General features: G+C 34.9%; 1 protein-coding gene across 1 annotated transcript; it reads left to right on the forward strand.

The window, feature by feature from the left end:
- The first annotated feature begins 9940 nt into the window (after nt 1-9940).
- On the forward strand, nt 9941-18619 carry LOC127833714 (uncharacterized). Its single transcript, XM_052359136.1, has 2 exons — nt 9941-10184; nt 16200-18619. The coding sequence occupies exons 1-2, from the start codon at nt 10152-10154 to the stop codon at nt 18456-18458; spliced, it is 2292 nt and encodes a 763-aa protein (XP_052215096.1). The 5' UTR covers nt 9941-10151; the 3' UTR covers nt 18459-18619.
- The last annotated feature ends 1018 nt before the right edge of the window (nt 18620-19637 follow it).

Here is a 19637-nt window from a genome sequence, read left to right on the forward strand (position 1 = left end):
TTATTTTAGTGATTTAAGTATATTTTTGTTATGAATTTTTTTGTTTAATGCAGCTTACATTCAAGTTTCTGTCGGTTTATTATAACGATGGCTACTACAACTGAAACAACAGTAGCAACGCCAATGACCGGAGCTGCGACAACACCACCAACCAACTTATGTTCATCGTCGTGCTCTTATTAAGAAAACACACACTGTTAATGTTAAGCTATAACATTTAAACAAATACTCATACTCATAATGCAGTTACTGCTAAAATGGTATCCGTCACATACTCACCATATTTACTGGTGTGGTGACAGTTACTGCTTCATTAACATCAGACTGCACTACAACATTAATTGCATCAAGTCTACTTAAATATGTAGCACCATATAAAGGGTGTAACGTAGGGTGACGTCATTTTTTTGTATCCACTGCATCGTTTTAATTTATCTTGTTGGAAACATAACGTCTAGGACATTGTTGAAACCTGATTTTTACTCAACATTTATAGACTGAAGGCCTAATTTTCTTTCTTTACACGAAAGTCTTAGGGAATTTCAAGTATGTCTGATCGACAGAAATACAATTGGAAATGTAGAACAATGCAATAAAAAAAGAAACTCATCAGTTTTTGAATATGTTACGCCAACAGTTAACAAATACAAATACACTTGAATAGCGCAGAAACTATACATATTCTATTGCGCTTCACAAAACGTCCTATATACACAGATTGAGATATCCTCTAGTGAGCTTGCAGGTTACATGAATGCATCTAAATGTTATGGAAAAGCTCAAATAGGTAGGTTTTTAGCTTGCTCTTAAATGTTGTTTCCGAGTTAGCCGATTTCATATGTCCGGGGTGCACATTCCACCATTTCGGTCCTACCACTGCAAGTGACCTGTCGGCGATCTTTGTTCTATGCCTTGGCACACGGAACTTGATGCCTACTGATGATCGCAAGCGGTAGCTGCCTTGTGCATGTGTAAACATCGATCGGAGGTAAATTGGCGCAGTGCCCTTAAGGACCCGGTAAACAATGACAAGCGCCTTGAACATTATTCTTGCCTGCACTGGCAGCCAATGTAATCGTTTTAGCAAGTCGGAACTACGTTCCTCATATAATGCGCAGGTTACTAACCTGGCAGCATTGTTTTCAGTTCTTTGTAATTTGTTCAGCTGATATGCCGGAATGTCAGCAAAGAGTCCATTACAAAAGTCAAGATGGGAATGAATTAGACCATGACCAAAAATTTCAGTGGATTTTTGTGTCAAATGTTTCCGGATACACCGCAAGTTTCTTAACTGGCAATAGGCGACTTGGCATTTCTTACGAATATGCAGTTCCAAATTTAAGGTACTTGACATATGCACCCCAAGGTCGCGAACACTGTCAACACACTTCACCTCACAACCACCAACTATCACACTAGTAATGTTTAGCTTTTCTAATTGTTGTTTTGTCACATAAGCTATAATTTCAGTTTTCAGTAAACACACATCTATTACCCTGTATTAATGTTGTTTTGCAAAGTATAAAAGACGTTAACCAGAAACGGTAAAATCTTCTGCATCTAGATATAAGGACAACTATTACTACTACGTGATAATAATCAATAATCTTTTTTAAAACAGGTATTGTATTTGTGTAAATTTCTGAAGAATATTCGTGGTATACAAACACATTGAATTATTAGCACTGTTTAGTCTTATATTAGGGATATATTACAGCGTGGCTGAATAAGTATTAAAGATACAATGTACGTCGAGGTAGAAACTACTTTCGGAGACCCCCTCTTTGGCCTCACAACCTGTTATTTCCATTCTGTTGTAAACGTTGCACGTATACCAGCCTTTGTCGGATTTCGGTATATGTTTGATAATTAGATGTTCCCCATTCATGGCTTCTATAAGAATATTTCCGCGCTTCCAAATGAATGAAGTTTTTTCCGGATTTCCAGCAGTAAACGGACAAACGATGTCCAGTTCTGTGTTCATGAGACGTGTCTGATTTTCAATTCGATGGGCCACCGGGGGTACTGAAATTGCAAGTTGTCCGCAGGCGTAAATAGAATTATGAAAATCAATTCAATATAAACGTGTTCTTGTATTTATAGTAGGGCATTGAACGTTTCTATATCAGCATGGTGCCGAACATACAAATTAATGTGATATATAAACTCTTCCAACAATTAATAAATAGTTGACTTACCCAAAACATCCAGTCGAAAAGAAAACACTGTTTCTCCGTTGACTGTTTCACCGTAAGTTGGTGTTATTACATTTCTAGAAATACATGAATAATATTCGTTCTGATGTAAACTGATATTTTCCAGTATTAGAATATTGCCAAACCCATACATATTTGGGTGCCATGTATATATGGGACACGGATTTCCGGTAGATGTGCAGGACACATTGATGAATTGCGCTTCAATAACTTTAAAGTCTGTGTTGAAAGCACTTGACTACATGTAGAAAACTGAAGAAACGGTAGCTTCAGTGGGCCTTAAATGTGACATTTGAATAATATACAGACAGTATCACATTCAACGCAATAGCCGGCCGTGACATATATGCAACATAATTTTACAATCAAAGCTGATTTTATTGTCTGAAACGTTATTGACAGCAACAGTTAAACATTATATTCATTATGATTTCTTTACGAATTATTTAAACAATATTTACACTTTTTTTTTTCATTTGCATGTGTTCTATATCTGGCAAATACACTAAAGGTTCTGATCTCGTTTTCATCGGATTCAATGTACACATGGTGGCACATTATAGTAACTATAATTGATACCCAGGCTTACGCGATATATCTAGCTGAGGCATGAAATCTGATACTTTATGTCTATATCCGTTTGTTGCAATACAGTATATCCACTTGCCATCATCCTTCGCAACTGCATCATATATTAAGATACTTATGGTACTGTCACTATATGTAACATTTGTGGAGAAAATGGTAATATCAGTGTCATCAGTGAAATTATCCGGAGTGGGATCGTCTATATTCCATCGTATTTCAGGCGTTGGCCGCCCGATTGATGAAGTACTGTTGATAACTGTTGTACTTGTATTTTCTATCACCGATAGTATATGATTTCCCGGTCGCAATTGCACATACCCTATTGGGACTGCAACAGGAACGAATAACAGGTGATTGTTTTGGATTAGGTGAATGTCCTAAATTGAGTGCGTATAAATTAGAATTACTACGAACATTTATGATTTCTAATAATATTTTAAATGTGTATATACCTTTATTTAGTATGGTTAAAATCGACATTTTCTCTTCAATGGAGCAGGAGTATTTTCCTGCCATGGTGCTTGTTTATTAATTGTTAACTAATTGATTAATTACTTGTTAATAATAAGAATTCAATACTGCTCCAGCAGCTGGAGTTTCACTTCTTTATATTCGTGAATGACAGCGATGAGTCTGTATAATTGACAATGACCGGTCCTGATAAAAACCAGAACCTCGCAATTTCATTTCAATCAATCAAACCTCTCTGCGCCGTCTGGTGCTTGCGGTTGTCAGATGCTGTTGCGGGTGCTGTCTGCAGAGTGAGGCCTCTGTTCTTGAGCTCTCGCTCCACGGTTCGGCGCCACGTCTCTTTCGGTCGTCCACGGTTTCTTTTTCCCTGTGGAGTCTATCTCAGTGCCACCCTGGGTAGGGAGTTGGGTGGCATTCTGCAGACGTGGCCTAGCCATCTCCATCTCCTCAAAGCGATGGTCTCAGCAATGCTGTTTGCGCCAGCTCTTCCACGCAGTTCCATGTTCGTAATCATGTTTGGCCAGAAGACTTTCATGATCCGTCGTAGGCACTTGTTCTGGAAGACTTCCAGTTTGCGCTCGATGGTAGCAGTGGTCTTCCAGCACTCAGACCCATATAGAAGGACGCTCAGCACATTGCTTTTGAAGATGCGGAGCTTGGTGTGTATGCTAAGACTTGTGGTCCTCCAGATGGGCTTCAGCATTGCGAAGGCTTGGTTGGCTTTGCTGATTCTCGTGTTGATATCCCTTGCACAGTCTCCATCTGTGGTGACCTTGCTGCCCAGGTAAATGAACTCGTCCACATCTTGCAGAGGCTGGTCATTGATGGTGATTGGGTCGCCCGCTCTGGTGTTCTTCATCATGACCTGAGTCTTTCCATTGTTGACCCTGAGACCTATGGTGCTTGCTGACAGTGCCAACTGTTGTGTCTTCTGCTGGATGTCCTGGTTCCTGCTAGCAAGTAGCCCAATATCGTCGGCGTAGTCCAGGTCATCTAGCAGCGAGGTCAGCGTCCACTGTATTCCTTGCCTCCTTCCCTCGCAATGTTAACATCATTTAGCTTGATCTCTACTCGAGTGTTGGTATTCAAGTTTGACAATATAACATCACATTCGATCCCAGCTCAACGAGATTGTGATCAGTTGAAAGCGAGACATGGCATGAATTAGCTGAAATCAGAAAACAACGTTGACGATGATAGTAAAATGCAATTATAATGGAACACGTCACCATGGATGGTCTTTTTACATGATGCTCCTCTCCTTTCTAAAACACATCCATATATTTAATATCTTGCTGATACTATTGGTAATAACCAAAAAAGCAGTACGCGTATATCGTTATGTGACTTAAATGCCCGACTCAATTCGTATATTTGTTTTAATTAGAGTTTGCGTATCAGTGGATAATTGCCTTTCTAAAGTTCGTTATATGCTCGACAAAGCTTCAGAATATGGTTAATATATCATTTGTGTTCATCCGATTGAGTATCATTAAATTCTCAAACATTACTTTTGAAGGGACCGTCAACCAGATTAACGAAAAAAAGAAAAGTTCTAAAATACCGTAATTTTGTACAATTATTAGTTTATATTGATCAAAATATTACGACCGGAATATTACATTACTTGAAAAAGTTGTTAAGTTTTCATATTTCAGTATATTCGCTTATAAAATTTTACTGGGTATTTGTACCAGGTAACTACCTGTTAACTATAAATAACGCAAGTAGATTAATCTTCATCGACACGTGGTAAACCCAGGAATGCGAATTGCGCAAGCGTAGTGAATTTTATATATTTTATAAATAAAATGATCAATCTACTTGCGTTATTTAAAGAATGTTTATCGTTATGCCACCTATATTTGCGATGTACTTTCGATTTCACAACGCGAAATTTTATTACCGAACATACAGAAAATATGAAAACTTATTTTTTTCAAGTAATTTAATATTCCAGTCGTGATATTTTATTCAAAATAAACAAATTATTATAAAAAATACGGTATTTTAGAACTTTTCTTTTTTCGTCAATTTGGTTGACTGTCCTTCAAAATGGAATTTCATACTGGTATTGCTGATTTAAAACTGCAAATGCTAAATCAGGTGTAGCACACAAACACAGCTACTGAAGCATCAAATTTGCGTTTTTTTTTAAATCCAAAGCATGCGTCTTAACAAGCACTAAAATTCACTTATTACACAACATATAGCACACATAATGTGTATAATATCTCCTGCAGAAAACACAATTTGTAGTTACGTAATGTTTATTAAAAACAAAAGTCGATATGGTGTCCGCTTAGCGATCTGTAAACTAATGATATAATCGAGCTCCAATAACAAGGTTGAAACTAATATTAACTAAATAATATTATTTATTAAACGAGACACGCTATGAAACAAATATCGTATGGGGCAAATAAAATCACCATGTATACTTACCCACAGGGTAAGACATGTTCAGCAAAACAGTTATAACTGTACTTCATTTTACGACGCAACAAAAAATTATTTTGAAACGTTCCATCTCAAAATTTGTTTCACGATCAACTACTCGATACCGGACCTAAATCACGAGGAAACTATATACAGTTTGATGGATCCTTTGACAGCGCATCGAACACGAACTAACGCACTTTGAAAACCCACAGGTTATCAATACATGTGTGTCAACCACAATGATTTATGAATCAAAAATGTTGATTTTGTTTTAATAACTTTGTTGATAACGGCAAAATAATGGTTCAAAGAGTGCATTAAATGAGAATATTATATATTTGCCTTCTTGTATCATCAATAAATTCCTAATATACTGTTGAAGGTGTTATACACATGTTCATATGTAATGTTTTGCCTGTAAGAAAATCATAGTTGAGTATGGCAAGCGGATCGACGCATAATCCCAAGAAACTAGGTTTCTCATGAGAACCTAGGTTCTCAGAATGAGAACCTAGGTTCTCAGAATGAAAACCTAGGTTCTCATGAGAACTATGGTTCCAAAATGAAATCTTGGCTTCTCATGAAAACCTAGGTTATCAGAGAGAACGACGCGAAAAGCTGTCGACAACCTAGGTTCTTGTGAAAATCTTGGATATCAAACGAGAACTTAAGTTCTCAGAATGAGAACCTAGGTTCTCATGAAAACCTAGTTTCTCATGAAAAGTTCTATGTGTCTATGAGAACCTAGGTTCTCATGAAAAACCTAGTTTCTCATGAGAACCTAGGTTCTCTAGCGTAAACCAAGGTTTTCAAATGAGAACCTTGGTTTTCATGAGAACCTAGGTTCTCATGAGAAACCTGGTTTATTGGGATTTCATAAACCTAGTTTCTCATGAGAACCTAGGTTCTCATGAAAACCTAGGTTCTCATGAGAACCTAGGTTCTCATGAGAAACCTGGTTTCTTCGGATTTCATAAACCTAGTTTTTCATGAGAACCTAGGTTCTCATGAAAACCTAGGTTCTGATGAGAACCTAGGTTCCCATGAGAAACCTGGTTTCTTGGGATTTCATAAACCTAGTTTCTCATGAGAACCTAAGTTCTCATGAGAACCTAGGTTCTCATGGAAACATAGTTTCTCATGAGAACCTAGGTTCTCATGAGAAACCTGGTTTCTTGGGATTTTATAAACCTAGTTTCTTATGGGAACATAGGTTCTCATGAGAAACCTGTTTTCATGGGATTTCATAAACCTAGTTTCTCATGAGAACCTAGGTTCTCATGAAAACCTAGGTTCTCATGAGAAACCTAGTTTCTTGGGATTATGCGTCCAACCGCTTGCCATAATTAACCCCCAGTTGTCTCCCATTTCTGAGTACACGCTGGCGGCATTTGTGTAGAATGATAAGAAATAGACGTAAAACAGTGAATGTTACACCCCAAAAACATTTTTTGAACGATGTTCAGACAATGCTAAGTCTGAACACGTTAATAAAACATTAAACTGTTTATGAAATACATCTTTAATTGTTAATATTATTTTGAGACTAAAATTGAAACAAATTCAGATCAATCGTTACATAATTTATTGTTACAGCATTAAATGAGTTTCAGATTTTCAGTTTCCTTGTTTGGGTACAGTTTTCTATTTAAAGTATGTCTGTGATATAGTAAGCAATCATTATGGTATAAATAGAAGTTTAATCTCTATTGATAATGTGTAATAATGTCTTATTCAATCGTAAGATATCGGCCAACATTGCAAGAAAAACCTATAAACTAAAGACTTTGCAAACAAATTTCAATAACTTGAGATATCTGCAAAAATAAATTTCTTAACGGCGTGTTTTCATTTTGTCCAGCCCGTGTGTAATCATATGTGAGCCCCATTGATCCTGCGCCCTGAATAATATGTGTCCCGTATTCCAAACGAGCAAGTTAACGCCGTCCGACCCGTAATTCTGGAAACCTAGGTTCTCATGAGAACATATGGTTCCCAAACGAAAACCAAGGATTTAGTAATAAAGACGCGTAATTCTGAAAACCTAGGTTCTCATGAGAACCTATGGTTCCCAAATGAAAACCACGGATATGGCAAGAAGTTCGACGCATAATCTCAAGAAACTAGGTTTTTCATGAGAACCTAGGTTCTCATGAGAACCTAGGTTTTCAAATGAGAACCTAAGTTCTCATGAGAAACCTAGTTTCTCATCATGAGAACCCAGGTTCTCATTAAAACCTAGGTTCTCATTTGAAAACTTGGGTTCTTGAAGCCATGTGCAATCTTCAAGCGAGAACCTAGGTAGAAAAATCAAACTATCTAGTGATAAATGATTAACGATTACAAGTCACGTGTGCTATAATTATCCTTTTACTTAGTATGAACTCTGTTTAAATTTCAGCGTATTGAAAACGTACAACTTTTCAATGTAAAAGTGTCTATAAATGTAAGTCATCACTTCCTTATTTAATAAATTAACAGCTATTTCAATACAGAGAGCAATATATTGCCCTACGAGAATTTAATTACTAAGCAAGCAAATGTTTCTCTATACATAATAATCAACAATAACGTTGACATGTTTTAGTCGAAACAATTATAGTTTAATATAAGTTATACTTTTTTGTACTCTTGACAAAATCTTTTCAGATGAAGTTTGTTTGTTTGAAATTATAGTGCTTTTTGTACTCTTGACACAATTTGCAGAAGAAGTTTGGTTTGAAGATTGTAGTAATCACACTTATGATTAATTGATATTGCAAATAAATTAACAAATGAATAGAGCAGCAACAACTGTTGAAAAGGACTTTAAATTAAAGGTATTAATTTGCTAAGGTAAAGTGACAATAGGGCAATAAGTTCTGGTTTAAAAATTCAAGTGCAACTGTATCAAAGAATCGAGAGATCTTGTGGAGCTTTTATTTATATTTTGATTTAAAAAGAAAAACAGTAACCTAAAAAACACAAAAGAACAAAATATATGATTTCTCGATCGGGCGAGTGGCGGATTTGACAATCGGCAAAACGGGACCACGTCGATTACTAACATGTGTCGTTTTTGCGGGTATATGTCTGGTTCTGGCATGTTGTCGCCTTTCAAACCCTTAAATGCGCCAGAACGATTTGGCAAAAATAGTGAACAACTGTCCACATGTCATTAAATTCAAACATTTTTTACACAGTAGATTTAATAGATCTATTAGGCTGATATAGTTACTTGCGGTCTGAATTCGTCAAGTGCACGTGACGTTTTATTCGATTTAGCGTTCTTGTATTTGTTTATTTACATAGAGTGCGTATATTTAAGTGTTGGATAGTCTTTAACTAGATTTTTCCTGGACTATAGACTAACACGTGCTTTTAGAGTACACAAGAAACGTCCAAGCTTGTGAATTCTGGTGCCGTTACAATGCAGCACGTGAGTTTGAGCATTCTTCCGGTTTACCCTTTTTCATCGCTTTAATTCATTCAACGTATAGTTCCCATGATGCAGTGTCCAATCGTTCAAAACAAGACGGCATATTGCATAAAACACGTGCTTTAAGATACCACGAGTATGTAGTAATGTGACGTCTAGCATACTTCCCATGTTTAAGTGCTTAGAGGTATCAGATATGAGTTTTCCAGGACAATTGACTAACATGTGTTTTTGAGTACACAAAGAGCTACTTCGCTGACAGTATAGCACGCCTTTTAAGTTCGTTACACGCTCGTGATCATTTGTCATCTTCCGACATTGTAATAACTGTATAAATGGACAGTGCTTATTTTACAGTGTTTAAAATACCCAAACAAGATTTGTCTGAGGCTGTAAACTTATCTTTTGTTTTATAGTGCATAAGAACGCATCAAGCTGATATAGCCACGTGCCGTCGTAATGCTTCGTGTGCATATGTATATTTATCCCAATTATTGTAGCGCTTTTATTTAGATTGTTACGTACAGCGATCAGGTTTAAATTTCGCAAAGAGTTTGTCCGCACTTTGGACTTACAAGTGTTTGTAAAGTATAATCAGGCTGATAGTGTCACATGCCTTCTATTGTCGTCGCTTGCATGTAGCCATTCATCTAGTTTTTGTCAAAAAGCAAACTAAACAAACTTTAAACTTAATTGTTATGTCCGGTATACACTTATCTGTCGCTCGAGTTAAGCACTAACCCGTTTGCCGTTAACATATGCTTCATTATATTGCATTTAATACGACTTTGGGTTTTTGATGAACGAATGAATTGTCGAAATGCATTACTGCATCTAAACATTCGCGTGAGTTATACCAGGATACACAATTGTTTAATGGTAAAATGCATTGGAGTCTTGTACACTATGTACTATAAACATGTTTCATAACCGTCTAGTACATCCACTCGCATCACCGAGGTGTTTTCCAGTCTAAATAAAAACGTGCTAAGCTTAACAAAAGAAGCGGAAACAATATGGCGGAACATTGGCCATCGAGCGCGGAAGAAGTAAGTGAAGCATGTGTTTATATTGTTATTTTAAATTGTTCGCAGTTCTTTTAAAGAAGGTAAACATATGTAATAAACAATGCACGCATGCGTTTTCGTTACTTAAATATATGCTCATTCAGCAAACAAACCGTCAATACTCATTGTGTCGTTTGGAGTCTAGACTAGAGACAAAGAAAATACGCCGAGTTGAATTCAGAGTTAAGTTTAGTAGTTTTTGCGTGATTATACAGCACACAAAGCGTTACTACTCACTCTCCCATTTAGCGACTGAGACGATAAATTGTATGAGAAACGACAGAGGCCGAGTTGACCGAATAATACACGTTACTACTCGCGCAAATAAATATTTTTATCATCAGCAAATGAGAATTGAGTTCATTTTAACAAAAACACAAAACACATACTCGTTTTACTTTTCTTATGATTGACCGCTAGATTTGTTGACAGGCACATCGACATGCTATGCATATATTGACATGTTCATTATTGTGTGTTTTTTGGCAATGAAGTTTATAAATCACTAAAATGCCATTAGAATGGTACTTGCAGTTTATATATTTAAATCCAAAACATATAATTAATGTATTTATATAAGTTTTTTTGCGCATATATTTATATATGAAATTTATTACGAAAATATTTTTGAAAATAGTAACACAATAAATGTCGGGCATGACATCGTATGCATGTAGCGGGTGCCAGGCAACTCGCCCCAATACCAACTTGTAAGAAAAATATGGTAAACTCGCCAAAAATATATTAGTCAAATCGTCTAACCAAAGGCGACTCCCCAAATATCGTATATCTTAGTGTTTCTATAGTAAAATGATTTTGTATGCATATTTTTGTTAAGTTAGCGAACCATGTATGTATTTAAATAAGGTGAGTGTGTATTTTCAATAACACGAATAAAGCTCCCATGAAATGCATATATTATAATATTTGTAAAAGCTAAGAATATGCTGGATATCCCTCCTGTTTTCGAATTTAATTAATCTCCTTTTGAAGATTTTGTTGTCCTGGATGTTGAAGACAACATATTTGATAATAATACTAGATATCTACGATTTATTACTTTAATAGAGATCATAAATACTTAAAATAGTATGTATTTACTTCGTTAATACAACCATTGTGACAGTTATTTTTTTTATTAAAATAACAGCCTCTTACACACTGTTTCCCAATTGCTAAAAGTAACATGTTTTTCCAAACATCTGACCAAATTTTCCCAAAATGACAAAAAAATCAAAATAAAATTTCAAGGCTTAGTTTATTCAGTGTATTGTTTTATTCAATATATTATAGAGTGATATTATTCAAATAAGTCGTTATAATATAAATTTGAAAATGCAGTTAAAATGCACGTATAAACACTTCAAATACTGTTATTAAAAAACATAATAAAATTGCTTTATCGATCTATTTTACCGATCAAAATGACACGGGCTGTTAAACAAAATAAGCAAAAAACGAAATCAATGAAACATAATATAGCCAAAAAGAAGCTTACGAAGAAAGGTTCACCGGATTTTTCACTTTGTTGGAAGAAACAGAAGAGGTATGCTTTTGTAGGTGCTTATGTAGCTGCGTTGATTCCTGTTGCTTTCATTTGAGAATATATAAATACTGTGTGGATAATGTTTTAACATAATCAGATTTGGTTTAGTTACATGGACAAAATATTCATTAAGACTTCATTGTGAAATTGACCTGGAATGGAAAACTGAAATGACACTTCAGCACATTGATTGTTACCTTAAAACTATAGGTATAGGTAAAACTTGATTCATCAACCTCAACACCTTCTACCACTGATGAATCTGGTAAGCCAGTGCTTACTGGCAAATGCGAAAAGAAGTGAGAAGCAGTGGCTTGGAAAGAGAGATGCTTGTGTTGCTACATGAGCAAAGAATGTTAAATAGTAATGCCCCTAAAACTGTCATGTTTTTTAAAGGTATCATTACAATATGTACGTGTCATTTCAACTCATGTAAATATTCTGATCTTTATGTTCAAAACATTTATGTATATTTGTTTAAATGCAAACAAATGTATTTTCTTGGAAATAATAGACTACCTTTCTTCTGACGAAGTATAGGGGCTGCTGAAGGAAATTACTGTCAGACAGCCAGCAGAAATATCTGACAGCCTGTCCCAGACAACCTTCGTGGCGTGTTTGCTGTAATGATAAATGTATGGACCGAGCCGAAGGCAAGCATTGTTGTGGCATTGTCCTTACAATACTGTACAAGCCAGAGACCGATATGTTTACAATTGTTGAAATCTGATATTTTTTTCATGTTTATTGTTCTGTGGTCCTTCTTAACATAATTAATAAGTATATTTTATGAATATCAAACAATTTGAAGACTACTCATGCAATCGTCTCAACTTAAACTCAAAAGTTTATACAAGTTACCATTTGAGTTTTGTTGGCTATATTTTTAGGAAATGGGAGTAGTGGTGACTGATTCTCTCACCCTCCATATCCAGCAAACGCTTTGTTCGCAGTGCATCAAAGTAAATCTATTGGAACATGGACGCATTCAACTGGATCACCAAAAATCTAGACCTGCATGTTGTGTAAATGGGAATCGTGCTAGATATCTAAGTTTTACTGGCATGTAGTACGGTTTTGTTCATGGACGAGGAGTATGATGTTAACATTCCTTCATAAGTGTTAAATCCTAATGAATTATATGTTTGTAGTAGGTAACAGTTGTGATTTTTTACGAGAAGCGGTAAATAAAATTATTGTTAGCAGATCTTTTAAAGTCTTACTGTTAAAGAATGTTCGCAACATTTAAGTGGATAAATAGGTGTTTCAAATTTGAACCTTCAGTGACGCATTCTTTGTTAAACGACGTGATCTTTATTTATTGCATTATAGTGTAAAAAATAAGAACCTCAAGACAATTATTACTTCTCTACAAAATAAAAAACAAACTGTTCTATTTATCACTATTGATTAATCCGGTTCTTTTGTCAGAAATATTATAAGGGCATATTTACAGTGTTTCTCAAATGAAAGGGGCAGTTCTTCGAAAATAAACATGTATTTCAGCAATTCATACTGTTTCCATTTTTTATCTACCTAGAACATAGTATAGTATTATAGGTATTTATATGTTAAATTATAATAAATATGCATTACCCATCGCAAACTTCAATTAAATTTATACTCATGTTTAGTGCCGTTAAGTAACGTGCGGAGATTCATGTACATTTCATTAATAATTTTTCTTTCATTACTACTGAATTTGCTGCTGCATGCTATCAAATAAACACGCTTCAATGGGTGTTTCTTTAATTCATTTTATGTGAGAAGGCTTAATCATCATTTTGATAATACTTGAGAATTGCGTTAAGTAAAAGGGGAATTAAATGCATGTACATAGTGTCTCCAGATTAGTCTGTGCAGTGTGCACAGGCTAAAAACTTTAAACTGCATTTTTTCATAAAAAGAGACTCATTTATAACAAAAACAACAACATCAACAACAACAACATAGGCGGGAAGTGTCGCCCTGATTCGTGCGGACTGCACAGGATAATCTCTTACAACAATTGTGCACGTGCATGAAGCCTCGTTTTCCCAGAACAAGCCTTACATATTTACATTGAAGCCATCTATGTGGTGTTTAACGTTTGAATCATGATGCAGTTATATTTAATTATGTATGATTCAGCGGTTTGAAATTGATGTATATTCTTTTTTACAATATAGAACTAAATTTGTATTATAATAGCGTGTTCGCTTAACATGCTTTCATCAATGTTTGGCTGTGTAATGTAATTAAAAAAATGTAACAACTAGCTTTTCATTTCTTCATGTAGTATATTTACATGTTTCAAACCTGGAAGGTCAATAAAACTCATAGCATAATGATCGAAAAACATAGTACTCTATATTCATTGAACAAAACTATGATTAATAAATTTAGAATAAAGGTTTCCATTTTTTAACATTTTGCCGGATTAAATTATATCTAGATTCCGTCAATTATTTTTTTATCAATAACACGTTATCATCTGTATGTAAGCCTATTACAATAAATGGTTATTGATAGACTGATAACCAATGGTTAAAAAATCCATGATCTATATAGAGCATTGTGCTTTGATGTCGTTGTTAATTAAGAAATAATTCGTGTGCGTTATAGTTTGTTGTCGAATAAGATACGGCCGGAAGTTTAGATGCGTAGGGACTTAATCACGAGTGTGAAGCACGAGTGATTTGAAACCACGCATCTTAACTTCCGGCCGTGGGTTATTCGACAACAAACTATAACGTACACGAATTATTTCGATTCTAACACGGTGTTTACTAAAGATTTATACAATATATTTTTTTTTTGTATTATTTGGAAATGAAAAAACTCTCGGCTGTTCTGTCTATCAGATCGACTTTCATTCATAAGGTACCGGATTATTACGCTGTTGGAAAATGTATCGGCATGTTTTGTTTAGAGCGCGTGCTTTCAGAGTATAAGTTCCGCCTATAATAATTGCAGAATAACCCATAGACGATTTTCTTCTTTGTTTATATGAAATTTGGCAGTTGCCGTGTTAGAATGGAATATTAACCAATGTCATAACTATCAATCATTTGCACCTCGCACTCAACATTAACTAAGATACCTAATACCTAACAGATTCATATTCTCCTGTACGTAGTCTTATCTTTTGACGGAAAATCTGGAAAATGCTAGGTAAATATTAAACTGTTTTAGAGTGAACAATTGCAGTGAACAATTTGAAGGATTTAACAGTTTTCGAATAGCATAAAAACGTTTGCTAATAAGATATTCATGTGTTTTACGGAAATCGGATTAAATTAACGATTTAAAAGAAAATGCTCAACACAAACTAACAGTATTGCAATTAAAATAATTGAAAGCTTATTTAAGGATATCGAAGGATTATAAAAGGAACCTTAAATATATATATGAACCCGCGGTTTATGCAAATCCTCTTTCCTACTTCCCAAGTTCTGCAATACACTTTTAGTTGGAAACAAATAGGAGAAGAAAAACACCATACATCTACAGTTTTCATATAGTAAAGGTGTTTTTTTTATTTTGCATATTTTCCCAAACTCTAAAACAACGAGCGTCTGCTGGTTCAATACAACCGGAGCTGAGCCCCTTTTGTAGCAAACAAAAGAAAACCTGATATCTCTTGTTCAATAGAAGAATGCAATCCATTTATGAGCGCTTTAATTGCCAAAGTGTGCTCTTTAAAAGATAATCTTATTGAGGCCTGTCTTGATAAGATGTGTATAATGTGTCTTATTTGGAACCGCCATGAAACAAGCATAACAGGCTGACATCACTCTGAACTTAACCTACTCACATTTAATGATGATACTTTGGTAAAAATGTTATATCGATAATACACTTGCTGGTATTTCTGGATCATCTCTTGTATTGTGTCAATATAAAAGCGAAAGGCATACTCTTATATCTGATTCACATATAAAAACGTTCTGCTGTCGATAAACATTTTAAAACTTATGCTACTAATATTTTAAACACAGTTTATGTAAAGTATGCCTACCTACATTGCACTGTGTGCAGGCACATTTGTGTTGTTTTCATGTTAACGCCTATACAAGTAATGGATTTTACTGTTTGTAAAATTGATATGCATTTGAAAAATGTGCCGTTATAAAACACGGTATAATCGAGTGGTCATAAAAAGATGTGTTGTGCATTTAGAATTGATATTATCGTAAGTCTCTAATTCTGCAATAACGGCGTAGTGCATTTTTTTTTCATGAACTCTTGTTTGAGACAAAAGGGCACATTTATAAAATCAAATTTGAAACAAAATTGTTTAACTAGAATGTTTGGACGTTAACTAATGATACTACATATCTAACAGTTGCTTTAAATATATTAAGAATACTCATTCAGAATGCGCACACGCTATGCGCTAATACCAAATTGTTATTATAAATACAACTGGTGTAACCAAATTCACTTACATATGTCATATCTCGTTTTAGATGGACAACATTGACCCGGACTTGTCTAAACAACTATCCACACTATTAGAGGATCAAGGAATGACAGAGGAAATCGTGATGGCAAGGCGCATTACATTCCTTTTATTGGAGACTGGTTTAACAACGATTAGTAAACTAAGCAATCAACCAATCGAGCATTTCTGTTTTGGCAGCCAGTCAGAAGGAACGATCATGCTTGGACTAAATACTGACGTAGACATTTTGCGGCGTATACCATCTATTAATATCATGCGAAGGGATTCGACAACATGGAAAAAAGGAATGCTGAATTGTTTGATGCTTTGTATTAAGGGTTATCCACAACATTTTTATCTGCAGGTTTTTAGAAGTGATAAACCCAAACCAGCGAAATCAAAAACAACATTTGGCAATGGCATGCTCTTAAGTTATGGAAAAGATTGCGTGTTATTAAACTCTGAGTTTTTTAGGAAACATTTCGAAATCTTATTACAAACTTGTAGCGACAATCAATCTACCTATACCGCTGGACCTTCGGCTAGTTTTAGCGACGATATAGACATTGTGCACGCACTGAGCGTATCATGTGACATTCCTGAATTGCGGTCGTGGCTAGACAGGCCCCGACAGGGTGATTGGCCAACTCCAAAATTGTTTGAGGATGCGAAGCAATGTGCGTGGTTCCTTGTACCGGTAGGAAATCCAAGCTCCCACATAACAAACACACAGTGGAGATTATCGCCAAATCTTATTGAAAGGAAACTAATGTTCAGTTTAAATATAACCCAGCTGAAATGTTATGTATTGCTGAAACTATTTAAGCGCTTTATTACATTGGAATTGGAACAACAGGTAGGCGAACTTACGAGTTTTCACTGCAAAACTGTGTTGTTCTATACACTAGAAAGAACCCCGTTCAAGGAATGTAACTTAGCAATGTTACTGAAACTTTGTCTTCAAACGCTCCAAAAATTCCTTAAAGATGGTGTATGTCCTCATTATATCATTGATGGTGTTAATCTGTTTGACGGTAAACTTACTAGAACACAACGTCACGCATTACATAAAAAGGTGACGGAACTCATAGATAACAACCTGCAGGAGTTTGTGTATTACTTTGACGACGCAACACGATTGTCCTCTGACCAACGTTTCATTTCTCATGTATGTATTCGCAGTAAACTCGCATTTGAAAGGATACAATGGTTCCATTTTATGATGCTGTGTTTTCATTGCTTCATTGGTAAACCAATCGATTATGTTGGGGATCAGCTTACCAGACTGATTGATAAATGTAAAGAAATAATAAATTATCACAACGCGAATTCATTTGAAATACAAGCAGCTTTGGAAATATTGAAAACTCTTTTGTCTTTTCGATGCTCTATTCAAGCGGTTCCAGCAATTCAAAGCGGCGTCTCGATTAACCAAGATGTTATGGACAGTTTCAGAGAATCGGTACAAGTCGCTGACGCCGCGAATCAAATCAACAATTTTTCAGAAATGCTTAGCTATGGCATTCTTGCTTCGGAAATAAAGAGTTGTTCAATTAACAAACATGTCATTGAAACGTTCGAAAAGGCCATTGAGACGAATGGGTTCTCAAGTCGACTGAAATTAGCATCTCTCATGTACTGCTCTGGAAACTTGCAGTCGGCAAAATTTATTCTTGAATATGCAGAACGTCTATTTATCCAGTACACTTTGAAGGCCTTATGTCGATGTTTCAATTATTACAATCGGTACATAAACCACCGAAAAATGTTTGAGAATAAACCAAATCCCTCCATTGAAAGCAAAATTGCATTATGCATCATTTTTCTATCTAATGAAGCACCGTGCGTTCCCCCTGTGCTGTTATATGAAATGACCAAAGCAGGATTTGCGCCTGATTACCGAGAGAACATTAGGATAAAAATGGAATTGAGTGGTGAGGCTAGAGTAGATGCTCGCGTGTTCATATATTATCTGCAATACCTCACGTACGGAGGTCTCGGTAATCGGGAAAAACAGATCGCTGTTTTGACGAAATTCGAAGACTACATTTCCACGCATTTTGATGATCGCATATTGGATCTCCATAGAGATCATGGTCGTAACCGCGAGATATCCCATATGGCGACTGCATTGAACATGCTCGGCCACTGCTGGGAGATGGAAGGTGATCTTAGCAAAGCAGTCAATTTTTACGAGCAATCACGTGATAGCAAGCCAAATAGTAATCCGGCCAACTGGCACATTGGGAGACTTTTGGGCGATTCACCAGATCAATATATATAGTTGCAACCGGTTGTTCTTTATATGCAATGTCACTCGGTTCACAAGCTGCTTGAAACGTTGAATAGGACTTACTTAAAACATAATTCGAAACATAATTTCAAATATAAATAATATTTACTTATATTTGTAAACTATTTAATATACTTGGATTTATTATTATATAGGAGCAATAAAACTGAAAGCACATTTGTATGATTTACTGTTATAAGAAAGCACTTAATATATCGTTAGTGAAAACATTATTTGTACATATTCGTTTTAATTGTTAAATCAAGCATTATTATTACAGATCGTATAGAAAGTATTGGACACGGATGTCAACTTCACATCATGTTCAATTGTTTCACACTTGGACTCAATGAAAACTATATATATATATATATATATATATATATATATATATATATATATATATATATATATATATATATATATATATATATATATATATATATATATATATATATATATATATATATATATATATATATATATACTATGAAGTCTTCATATAAGCAAAGAATGTGTTTTGTTATTGTTGTTTTTTCAAAAAATATATCATGAATATGTATATTCATATAAATATGCACATGCACTTATTATCGGCATCAATTTGGCAATTTTCTTGCATGAACCAAACTGTGTGCTTTTTTGTGGGTTGTTATGTGTCGCTATAATCTCACATCGAAGCTGTTTGGGGCTTAATGCGAGCATTTCATATGCATATTGCGATGTACAAGTATTCTCCAAGAAGAAGTTTATATAATTCTAGTACACAAAGTAGAAAACTCCCAGTTATTTGTATATGTATCAACACGTTTTATCATAATTATCTGACACTTCTGAATAACAACTCTGGGTTGCGATCAAACTTCTTTTATGGCATACTGACTTATATCTAACTTCAATTTTAACTGTTGTAAATACCAGACGTAAAACAATGATATTGTGATTACAATCTTGGTATTTCTACTGTAATGACTACACTCAAGTGTGTTTATTTCTGATATGAAATGTACTTTATACATTGTAGGACTCTTAACCACACTTCTTCTGAAGTGTATTATGAAGTGTATATTTTCAGCATTTTCGTAATTATATTCTAAATATTATGTACATGGATATGCTTCTTAAGCTTTTAAAGGAGTAGGTTAGATATATTTTACGAATTTAAAATAT

The sequence above is a fragment of the Dreissena polymorpha genome, chromosome 6 (assembly GCF_020536995.1).
Source record: "Dreissena polymorpha isolate Duluth1 chromosome 6, UMN_Dpol_1.0, whole genome shotgun sequence".
NCBI classification, from domain to species: Eukaryota; Metazoa; Mollusca; class Bivalvia; order Myida; family Dreissenidae; genus Dreissena; species Dreissena polymorpha.

Bases quoted from the DNA above. Each gene is read 5' to 3' on its own strand.
- LOC127833714 (XM_052359136.1), top strand. From the start codon at position 10,152: ATGGCGGAACATTGGCCATCGAGCGCGGAAGAA. The intron at 10,185-16,199 runs GTAAGTGAAGCA...ATCTCGTTTTAG, and splicing joins GGCCATCGAGCGCGGAAGAA to ATGGACAACATTGACCCGGA.